This window comes from Poromitra crassiceps (genome assembly GCF_964638095.1).
Source record: "Poromitra crassiceps genome assembly, chromosome: 10".
Lineage (NCBI taxonomy): Eukaryota > Metazoa > Chordata > Actinopteri > Beryciformes > Melamphaidae > Poromitra > Poromitra crassiceps.
The window spans coordinates 30,257,274-30,268,758 of record NC_139631.1 but is presented as its reverse complement, the minus strand read 5'-3'; the positions used below and the strand labels follow the sequence as shown (position 1 = coordinate 30,268,758).

The 11,485-nt window shown below is 44.2% G+C and overlaps 1 protein-coding gene across 5 annotated transcripts in view; it reads left to right on the top strand.

The window, feature by feature from the left end:
• Window positions 1-233: 233 nt before the first annotated feature.
• Window positions 234-11,485, top strand: part of LOC310784037 (pre-B-cell leukemia transcription factor 3) — a gene marked incomplete at both ends in the record, with an annotated part of 84,007 nt that continues 72,755 nt past the window's right edge. For 3 of the 5 annotated variants that reach the window (XM_083644992.1, XM_083644995.1, XM_083644994.1), the window contains 2 exons: window positions 285-481; window positions 1,256-1,329. In XM_083644992.1, the coding sequence (XP_083501118.1) occupies window positions 285-481; window positions 1,256-1,329 (271 nt within the window). Of the gene's footprint in view, window positions 482-1,255; window positions 1,330-11,485 lie in introns of all 5 variants that reach the window. The other 2 variants (XM_083644991.1, XM_083644993.1) reach the window with 2 other exon arrangements.

Here is an 11,485-nt window from a genome sequence, read left to right as displayed (position 1 = left end):
AAAAAAATTCAAACAGCCTTATGCATTTTTGGACAAACATTATCGTGCGTTTCGACACTTTGGACCGCGCGTAAAAACGCCACAGGATAGCGAGAACTTGGACACAAGATTTACGCGAAACCATCACTGATCGTCTCTTATTTTAATACGCGTTTGCTCCACATCGCGGAAGAACCACACGGCTGTGCATCTTATTTTTTGCGGCACATGCAGTAGCCCCGCTGATTTTGTATATGAGTTTTTCAATTTGTGTGGCTCAGTGCACAGACTCTATAGCGGCTACTATGGACGAACAAGCCCGGATCATGCAGTCCCTCGGCGGTGTCAGTCTGGCTGGCCACTCGGTACAAGGAGGCATGTCACTGCCGCCTCCACATGGACACGATGGGACGGACGGGGACGGAAGAAAACAAGACATTGGTGACATTCTTCATCAAATAATGACCATTACTGATCAAAGTCTGGACGAGGCGCAAGCAAAGTTGGTTAATTTATATGTTTTCCTAACTTCGCCCCCCCCCAAAACGCTGAACGCATCATTATTGAGATGTTGCCCGTTTAACTCAACTCCCCCATGCATAACAATAGGCTGCTGGAGTGTCTTTAATATGATAGCCGTGCAGAGGTGCATGCCTCACTACATTGGTAACACATTAGAAAGTTGTCACTGAGATAATAACAGCATGTTATTTAGTCAGCTTGTAGCCTATCTCAACTTGAGCCTGACTAAGCTTTGTTCAGAAAGTTTTAGTGCACACATGTCCCACTTGTTCAATGATTTTACATTAGTCTGTTTTAAATCATGGTAGGCCTACAGTAAAAACATAATTGGTATGCTGCATGATGCACTAGGCTATTGCAGTAACTCCCAAAAAAGAAGGAAATTCGTAACCAAAGTTAGTAAGTTCATAATATTAATTGATATAATATAATTGATATAAATTGTCATAAAATTATAACCGAGCATTATTTGTTGTAGGCTATCATAATCTAATTAGCTAATATTTTTTTGGTATATATATATATATATTATTTTTTTGTAGAACTTTGAGCAAAGACTGAACTATAGTACAGTAGGTTCCTACAGGATAACTTTTGAGAGACATGTCTGACATTCACGGTGGTTGGAACATAATAAGATATAGTGCCGGCCAAAATTAATATCTAAATTAATCAATTTGCTTGTAAATGTATAATAAATGTGGTATTACAGTGACCATATTTCAATATTTATTTTTGTCTTATACTGAAACAGGAAACATGGACTGAACTGTCACAGAATGAAACCTGCACTCTTCAGCGTTCTCTGTGAAATCAAAGAAAAGACAGGTAAGATTCTATGAAAGCGTTAAAAGTGCACACGATAAAAACCTGAAGATACTCAAAGGGGAGGGAGAGTGGAGCCACAATACAATATCACACCGCCATCTTTACCTTCCAGTGATCCGGTGGCAGCCTGCAGGTTATGGGGCAACTTTACCCAAATCAATCAGGCAGTCAGTCAGTCAATCAGTCAGGCAGTCAGTGTTTTTAAACTGTCCTGCGTCTTTGTGCGTTAGGAAAACTCCTATGGTTCCAGAAACGGCTTAGGTTGATTTATCATTAACGACAGACACCACACTCATGTTTGTGCAGAAGCATCTTGTCCATGGCTGCATGGATTGAAGCAGAAAGTGTGCTCCGGCTTTCACCCTCAGCACCCTGGCACACTGTAACCCGACGGGGAGGTCCCTATAGCATATCATGCTCTGGCTCACACACAATGCATGCTTTACAGCACCAACAATTGTCACATTTTCAACATATGAAGGTAACTCTGCAATCAATAATTGAATGCACGATTATTTAATAAAACTAGCAGTGCAAAATTAGGAGAGTCAGTAATTAAGGTTGACAGTGCAAATGATACATGACATATGCATGTAGGCAAAACGGGGAAATGTTGAATTTTGCCCAAATTCAGTGTGTAGAAAATATTTGTGTTGCTCTACTAAACTGAGGCATATGGCATACTGGCTGTAGAAATCACCGTTAAGACATCCAGGCTTGAAAAACTTCAAACGTGTGTGTGCCTGTGTGTGTGTGTGCACAAACACACACACACACACGAGTGAGAGAGATGAAATTATTGTTATAGTGTTTTCTTGTCTTATAACTTTTCTTATAACTCATACTCTGCTATAGCCTATAGAATGTGTTAGAAAGGTCGCCGTTGTAAAGACAGATTGCAGTGTAAAGCCTAGATGCTATACTTTCTGCACTTTTCCCCAGTAGTCACGCAACACATGTACAGTAATAGTCTGCAGCACTTTATATTCCTAAATGATAACGTACGGTTTTATTCTCATTTACATGGTATAGGCTTTTGCAGACAGCATTTACTGTGCTGAATATTTATGTGATTGCTCTGCTCTTAAGTTAAACACTACGCTTAGGTTCAACATTTCTATCAGGAGAAAAAGTGCTACTGAACAGATTGCTTTAACAGAAGTCAAAACTACTGTGTGACCATTCATCGACCATATCGTGCGTTTCCCCAGTCAAAGACAAAAAAAAAAGAAAAAATATATAGCGAGAGCAGAAGAATTATGTGGATTTTTGTTTAATTTGGCAAACATGACGGTTTGCCAGATTTGTGACCTTTGTGTGGTTTATGAGGACATTGACTTGGGGGAGATCATAAAACTTTATGAACTTCCCCAACACAGGTGGCGTCCAGAGGGGGCAGGCAAAGGGTCCGCTGGTCTAGCCGAGGTGATAACACGCCTGTTGAGTTCACACACAATGCAAGGGATAGAGAAAGAGAGAAGAGAGGATTATTTTATACACCATCGTGGAGTTGATGTGAAAGTGCCGTCCACTGGTGCCGTCCCACCGGTTCACCTGTAGAACTCGGACCTCGGTTTTACATTTTCAAACACATTTTTTACGTCTTTTCAAATATGTATGAGTCGCTCTGCTATAGTAAATGACCGAAATTAGATTGTTTACCAGTTTATTTGTCGGAACTCCCGTGATGGCTATCGTTGGAATGTTTTAAGTGGTTTAATTCACTCTGTAAAAAATAACATGAATACAGTATGAACAAAACAAACATGAAAATGACAACAACTGAACTTAGATGTGTGTGTGAAGAGTGAATAGGCAGGGGAATATGTACATGTGAGAGACAGAAGAGTGAGGAAGAGTTTGTGTGTGTGTGTGTGTGTGTGTGTGTGTGTGTGTGTGTGTGTGTGTGTGTGTGTGTGTGTGTGTGTGTGTCTGCTTGCGTGCATGTGTGTGTGGTTAACCTGTGGTTTAGAGTCACAGCCTCCCCCCTCTTAGCCATTGACAGAGCTCAGCTGGTCCGGTGGCCTTGTTGACCGGCCTGTGTTTCTAGCACACAGTGAGCCATTCACTGGCTCCGGCAGCATCGTACAGAGGGCTTCCTCAGCCCTTTCATGTCCGTTCAAATGGCAGCGAGGCCGCTGTCTGTTAGCCCTGGGACCGGCTGTCTGTTAGCCCTGGGACCGGCTGTCTGTTAGCCCTGGGACCGGCTGTCTGTTAGCCCGGGGACCGGCTGTCTGTTAGCCCTGGGACCGGCTGTCTGTTAGCCCTGGGACCGGCTGTCTGTTAGCCCGGGGACCGGCTGTGTGTTAGCCCTGGGACCGGCTGTCTGTTAGCCCGGGGACCGGCTGTGTGTTAGCCCTGGGACCGGCTGTCTGTTAGCCCGGGGACCGGCTGTCTGTTAGCCCTGGGACCGGCTGTCTGTTAGCCCTGGGACCGGCTGTGTGTTAGCCCTGGGACCGGCTGTCTGTTAGCCCTGGGACCGGCTGTGTGTTAGCCCTGGGACCGGCTGTGTGTTAGCCCTGGGACCAGCTGTGTGTTAGCCCTGGGACCGGCTGTGTGTTAGCCCTGGGACCGGCTGTGTGTTAGCCCTGGGACCGGCTGTCTGTTAGCCCTGGGACCGGCTGTGTGTTAGCCCTGGGACCGGCTGTGTGTTAGCCCTGGGACCGGCTGTGTGTTAGCCCTGGGACCGGCTGTGTGTTAGCCCTGGGACCGGCTGTCTGTTAGCCCTGGGACCGGCTGTGTGTTAGCCCTGGGACCGGCTGTGTGTTAGCCCTGGGACCGGCGGTCTGTTAGCCCTGGGACCGGCCATTTGGGCCAAAATGACTTTTAATAACGACTCTCAAAGCGGTCCAGCGGTCATCGGCGTAATTGCTCCACGCATGTATCATGTCATCGAGAAGCATTGTGCAGCGTGCAGAGAGTAACAGACGAATAGTTAGAATTCTTATAACATACCATGATACAGTATATGGGTTTTAAAGGCTGTTTGCATCTGAGCAGCTGCATCAGCATTGTAACGTTGTGGTCTACTGTATAGAGAGGTGGCAGAGTTAAAAAGAAGTACCATCATACTAATAATGGTAGAAGTTGATCTTCTGGTAATAGAGAGGCACTCTGCAGACTTTTCAGTGTTTAGAAGTTTCTGGCACTTCCTCCAACTCTTGATTGTAGAGCTGCAGCATATTTCTGCATTGCTAATGCTAATGCTAATGCCCTCCAAGTATTAATTCACTTTGATATGCTAATTAGAGGCATTATGCAAGAAATGAGATTAAGTGACAGCATGAAGTCGTTTGCCTGTCAGTAAATTGAGTGTTTTTAGCAGGAGGTTTTTTTCCCCCCCAAAATGTTTTTTCTTGCTTTTGCATTTAGATCAGCTTAGATTCTGTGTAGGCAAGTGCTGCTCTTTGTCCTTTTAGTCTGTGAGTGGATATGTTTTTCTTTTTTCTTTTACATTTTTGCACATTTACAACACGTGCATACAACAATTAATGTTGTATTTTTCAACATTTTTTTCATTTCAGGACAACAGAAACATTGATAGATACATTTTTATAAAAAGAGAGGGGGAAAAAAAGCAGCAGACGCTGTGTTGATGCTGTACCTTTTTGCCCCCATGGCTTCTAGTGGGAAGACAATGGACACATTGAGCTGGAAATGCCTGCGATTGCGATGGCTCTTTGCAGTGATTCCTCTACGCTAGGCTTGTTTTATCCTGCTGGCTGCTCCCTTGTCTTGCTCTCGTGCTGGACGAGGAAGAGGGGCTCGCAGCAGCGGGGCGCGGGGCAAGAATAACAAAAGGTGAAAGATGACCTCCATACGGTATTTCTGACCAGGAGAAAGAGAGGTTCTGTAGCAAAGACTCCACTTTGATGTGAGGTTTAATCAATAGAAAGAGATTACAGAAAACTATTACAGGCTAAATGACGGTGTGCCACAGAGAGGGCTTAGCCCCTCTCCACAGCTCTCTCAGCTGCATAGCGCTCCTTTTGGCTGCGTATTGACTTGTTGTTTTGCTGACCTTTGACTCGGCGGGTTCAGAGACGGGGGGTCTGCTCTGCAGAGGTGGGAGAGAGAGAGAGAGAGAGAGAGCGAGCAGCAGAGTCGGGGCTGATAAAATGCTCCGATCCAGTGGATCAGGGGAGCGGCGGCACCGGCAGTCCGAGCCCGTGCCACAGCTGCGTCTTCGGACACGTTTGCTGTGCCTTTTTGCCCACCTGCTAAACATACTCTTGTGTATGTTGTTTATCTGCTCGTCTGAGGCTATATGTGTTGTTCAGCTAGCAGCGCCGCGTGAGCTAAGTACTGCTCAGGATGAGCCTGTAATTAACCACATGCAAGGCTGACTAAAAGCATTACCTGGAGTAAATAGAGTTAGGACGGAGGAGGTAAGCATTCCCCAAATCTATAGGGAACATTAATTTCAATGCTTCTTGACAAACAGTTAATGAGCCTTCTCATTCCAAATTCTCATTACTATTACAATTATTATTATTATTATTGTTATTGCTAGAGCAGATGTCAGTCATTGCATCTTTTTTTTTTTTTTTTTTTTTACACCCTATGGTTTCAGTAGTGCTGAAAACGGCCCAGTAAAATGTATGACAGAGAACAGAAAGCTATTCAGCAGGAGAGACAATTGACTTTGGCTGCTTTTTGTCTGGGACTGCCCCGGTGATGCGGCTGCAGGGACTAGATAGTGTTGTGCAGAATGGCTCGCTCACAGCTGGGTTCCTGACTGGCTCAATGGCAGCAGGGCCACTGGTGCTTCCTCCTCTATAGCATGCAGGGGCGGATTGGGGAAGATGTGGCTATTATCTGACTAGCCGCCCAAATACGCTCTGTTTTCCCATCAGCAAAGATGAAAAGAAAGAGAAGGCAGACAATGAGAGGGGGAGAGGAGAAAAGAGAAAACAAAACAAAGAATACATATCAGGTTCATTTGGAAGGGGGAAAATGGTCTTGTGTGCAGCAGAGATAGATGCCTCTGTGTCGGTGCTGCCTGGTATCTACCACACAACTCCTGGCCTGCACACGTTCAAAGCTGCTTCTTGTGGGATGATTCAGTGCTGTTGATGCCCCTCCATCTGCACAGGCGAGCACCCATCTTGCACGTCTCCTCCGCTCCCCACCCGCCCCTCCATAGCTCCGAGCGCTTTCCGTGGGGCTCCTGTGCGATCAACAGCTCATAATTGTTTTTTGCACATACGTTATGCAAATGAGTCTTTATGGCAACTGGCATAACAATTAGCATCCTCCAACAATATTTTAGTAGGTTAATTGCGAAATTTCCAAATTGTACATCTGAGTTGTTAATTAGGCATGACAGAGGTGGTGAAATAGTTATCTTCAGGCGGTGGCAGCCAGCAGAGGCTGCTTGGGATGCAAAAGGGAAGGATTGATTGAAATGAGTTTATAGCAGGAGGAGTGTGTGGCTGGTGGAGAGAGACTTTGCTTGCCCCGCATCGGTGTACCTGAGCCAGCCAGGGAGGAGCTAGTTTACATGCTAACCCCCCCCCCGCAGAAATAGATGGCACATTTGTGTTTTTTTGAAGAAATGTTTGAAGTACGTACAAATAGGAATGGGGTGACTTGTCTTGTCAGGGCGGTGGTGGCATGAGTTAGCAAGGCGTCTTTTTTTTTTTTTTTTTCCCCTTGAATGCATCACCGCAGCTGTAGTCTCATCAAAGCAAGAAAGAGACCTTTGACCTGTCAGACGTAAATTGCACTGTGTTCAATCGTGAAATTAAAGTAAAAAAGTAAAAAATAAATGTAGCAAACAGTGCGATATGGGAGTTTTCACTGCTCTTAAAAAAAAAAAGTAATGCCAGCAACAGCTCCTTTCAATATTTCACACTTTTCATCTGACATGCATTTACAAAATAAGTTCAATTTGTGCTGCCTCAGTAATTTCTGTCAGCACTAAAGCAGCCAAAGTTAAAAAGCTGTCAACCTGCCACTGGCTTTCTGAAACACACTGAAGTCGAATCTAAAATGACCCTTGCTGACTGTGGTCGTGCTTATACTTTTCATGTGCTAATTATCAGAAACTTGTCTCACTGTGTATTTTTTGAATTTTGACCTCAAGTGCCTTTCAGCATTGCATTTATAGAACGAACTCATTATTTTTATTTTATTTTTAAACATTCTGTGAGTTACTTGATCGGCATCTGATCCCGTCTTAATGTTCAGTACTGTATTGGATGGCGAGCTACAGTGTGTATTGCCATATAGAGAGCGGTTATTAGTGTAAAAAGGGTTAGATGGGAAGACTGGTGCAAAGCAAGAGTCCTCTCTCAGTAATGATACTGCTATTTATAGGTCCCTATTTCATTAGCTCTAGTGTTTCAGGGAAGAGGTTCCCTCATGGGACAATAGATACCATGATGTTCATTTACTCTGTGCACATTATATGCGGACAACTGAGTGACCTATCATTTGTGAGTGCAAGTGCACTGAAAATAATCCTGTATTTATCAAGTTTTTTTTTTTTTTTTTTTTTGCTTTGGCTCATTTAACCCTTTCTTTATTTAAACTATTTGATAAAAATATACTGTTAATTAACTGTTTGTAGGTAGTTAACCCCCCACTTTTTTTAGAGGGGAATCGTAGGACAGAGGAGGGTCTGCTATACTCCTACAGGTGATACATTTCTGTCCATAAAGAGATGCTGAATTCGAAGCACCGGCAGAAAGTTAGTTTAAAAAAAATGTAATCAGTTGTAATATTTTGACACCCCGGTGGCAGTGTGTGGCTTGTTATCAGTGTCAGCTGACAGAACAATACCTTTGCTGTCACCTTTCTTCTCTTTACATCAGATTGTTTTCCAGAAAAGGGAAAATCTGTGCCGTCTTCCTCCTCATTTGCAAGCTGGAAATTAAGCCCCCCCCCTTCGTCTCCCCCTCATTGTTCCATATGCCATTGTTCCCACATGTTTCATACATTAGAATGATATATTGAAGGCAGAAATGGGAAAAAGACTGCAATGCAATGAAAATTTAATCAGCGTCTTCTGCTGCTTTAATAAGGCAAATAATTCTTATTGGCTGCTGTGTTAAGATTTCTAATATTTAATTCATAACAAACCTTGCATTATTTCTGCTTCAGCCCCGAAGACAAGCTCCTCTCTGCTCCCTCTGCTGCCTGCCAAAAGGCAACTATGGGGAAAAAAAGATGTAAAAAAACTACTGAGTTGTGGCATCATACTATTATTATATTGTGTCAGGTATTGTCTGTCAATTTGAATATACAGTAGTACTGTGCAAAAGTCTTACAGAGTAGGTACATGGAAGGAGAAGAAATCTGTCAAGCGAAGATGCTTTCAAATATAATGAAATGAAAAGTTTGTGAATATCAAAACATTACTATAAAGAGCAGCCTACTGACACACTGTTGGATAAAACAAATAAACATCTAAGCCAAAATTGATATATAAAAAAAAAACAAATAAATCTATGGTGCCTATCTAAGACTTTTGCAAGGTACTGTACATACAGTATATACAGTATATACAGAAACTGTATCGATGGAGCTGATGACGATTCACTGCTGGTGCTGCTGCTCGAATGCACCGAGTCTGAAATCCCTCCTGTCAGAATCTCGCCCAGCGGGTCGGTATCGTGTGATCGCGCTCCAGTCACATCTACCATCTTTTTTTATTTTTGCGTAAAAAAGCCCTTGAAGTTCACGTTTGTGTGTCTCTGAAGTAATGGAAAGATGGCGAGGGGCCAGACGCTAGGTGCTGGCTCATGTTACAGTGAGTCGGCGGGCCCTGTTTTCCTCTCCCGGTGAAACGGCTTAATTGGTGTCAGAGCCCCAGGGATGACGGCCTCCTGCTCTGAAACACAGCCACACAAGGCCCTGTCTCCCCTCAACCAGGAGCGGCGGCTAGAGCGTCTGCTGGTGAATGAGGACTAAGCCGCGCCATAACAATACCAAATGATGTTTGGGATGACAGAAATTAATATGCGCTTGCTCCCAGAAAAGCTATGATTAATGACGGCGAGCAGGGGAATGCTGTCCCTCCTTTTGCTCCTCTTTGATGGGGACTGAAAAGCCCCCCAAAAAAAAAAGAGAGAGAGAGAGAGAGAGAGAGAGGGCTGGTTTCTCCTCTCTTTAGGAAGTGGAGGTCATCCAGAGTACATTAGTGCTATTCTTCTCTCGCTTTTTCCCCCCAAGCTGAAGGCAGGAGAGGACTGAGGCAGTTGTAATGCATTTTGGAATGAGTCGCTATCATTGTGAGCCGCTGTGACGTCCCTCGGCGCGTGGCTACGACGTTCAAGGAGACACATGCACTGTGCACAGACGAGTCAGAAATCACTGTGCCCAGACGAGTCAGAAATCACCATGCACAGACGAGTCAGAAATCACTGTGCACAGACGAGTCAGAAATCACTGTGCACAGACGAGTCAGAAATCACTGTGCACAGACGAGTCAGAAATCACTGTGCACAGACGAGTCAGAAATCACTGTCAGAAATCACTGTGCACAGACGAGTCAGAAATCACTGTGCACAGACGAGTCAGAAATCACTGTGCACAGACGAGTCAGAAATCACTGTGCACAGACGAGTCAGAAATCACTGTGCACAGACGAGTCAGAAATCACTGTGCACAGACGAGTCAGAAATCACTGTGCACAGACGAGTCAGAAATCACTGTGCACAGACGAGTCAGAAATCACTGTGCACTGACTAGTCAGAAATCACTATGCACAGACTAGTCAGAAATCACTATGCACTGACTAGTCAGAAATCACTATGCACAGACTAGTCAGAAATCACTGTGCACAGACTAGTCAGAAATCACTATGCACTGACTAGTCAGAAATCACTATGCACAGACTAGTCAGAAATCACTATGCACAGACTAGTCAGAAATCACTGTGCACAGAGTAGTCAGAAATCACTATGCACAGAGTAGTCACAAATCACTATGCACAGACTAGTCACAAATCACTATACACAGAGTAGTCAGAAATCACTGTGCACAGACTAGTCAGAAATCACTGTGCACAGACTAGTCAGAAATCACTATACACAGAGTAGTCAGAAATCACTATACACAGACTAGTCAGAAATCACTATACACAGAGTAGTCAGAAATCACTGTGCACAGACTAGTCAGAAATCACTGTGCACAGAGTCAGAAATCACTATGCACAGACTAGTCAGAAATCACTATACACAGACTAGTCAGAAATCACTGTGCACAGACTAGTCAGAAATCACCGTGCACAGACTAGTCAGAAATCCCTATGCACAGACTAGTCAAGAAATAGTTTTAATTGTAATAATTTAGTCTGAATATCGGGGGAGATTTGCAGCCATATTTTCCAGGATATTTTTTGCAATGATGGAATGATGGAAATGAAGAGGCAGTTGTAATTGTCCACGATGGGGTTAACACTGGTGCCCTGGCAGTTGCCTGGCATCTTATGGACCTTATAAACACATTGTGATTCAGAGGCAAATGTGTGAACAAAATGGTGGTGTGCCGTTGCCATGATAATGATCTGTATCTGTTGTGTCCTAGGAGGAGACGCATGAATATTTAATTGTCTGCTCGAGAGATCCCCAGACCCTTCTGTTCATTTCTTACTTTCTCTAATGCGTTTTCTACCTTCCCAGGTACTTCCTCTCCTAAGTAATGGAGAATTAAAGCGTGCATTAAAATGATACAAATTGCCATGTAAGGGATTTTCTAAGGACATTTGTCTCGGCACGGTGCAGTGGAAATTCAAATGGCAAGTTTTGGCAATGGCCGTTCTGCTGACACAGTGCATTTGCCTCACGTCGGCTCCTCAAATAAGCATTTCGTCTGTCAGAAATGATTGATACGTATTAAGCGGGCACTTTTTACGTCGCGCCGCTCGCGAGGATGATGTGGGTGCAAAGATATGAGTTTTAAACAGTGAATGACTTCCCCTTTATATTGATCTATTTGTGCTCTGCGAGTGGCAGGTGCTGTACGCAGAGTGTGTCAGCTTTGATTGTTTGTGTCAGTGATCCGAGCCGACACTGAGCTCTCTTACTGTTCCTCGCCGCACTCGCTTCCTCTTGATGAATGGCGGCACGCTGCACACAGATCGTCAAAAAAACTCCCCTCTCTCCACTGTCTCCCCTCTCTCCACTGTCTCCCCTCTCTCCACTGTCTC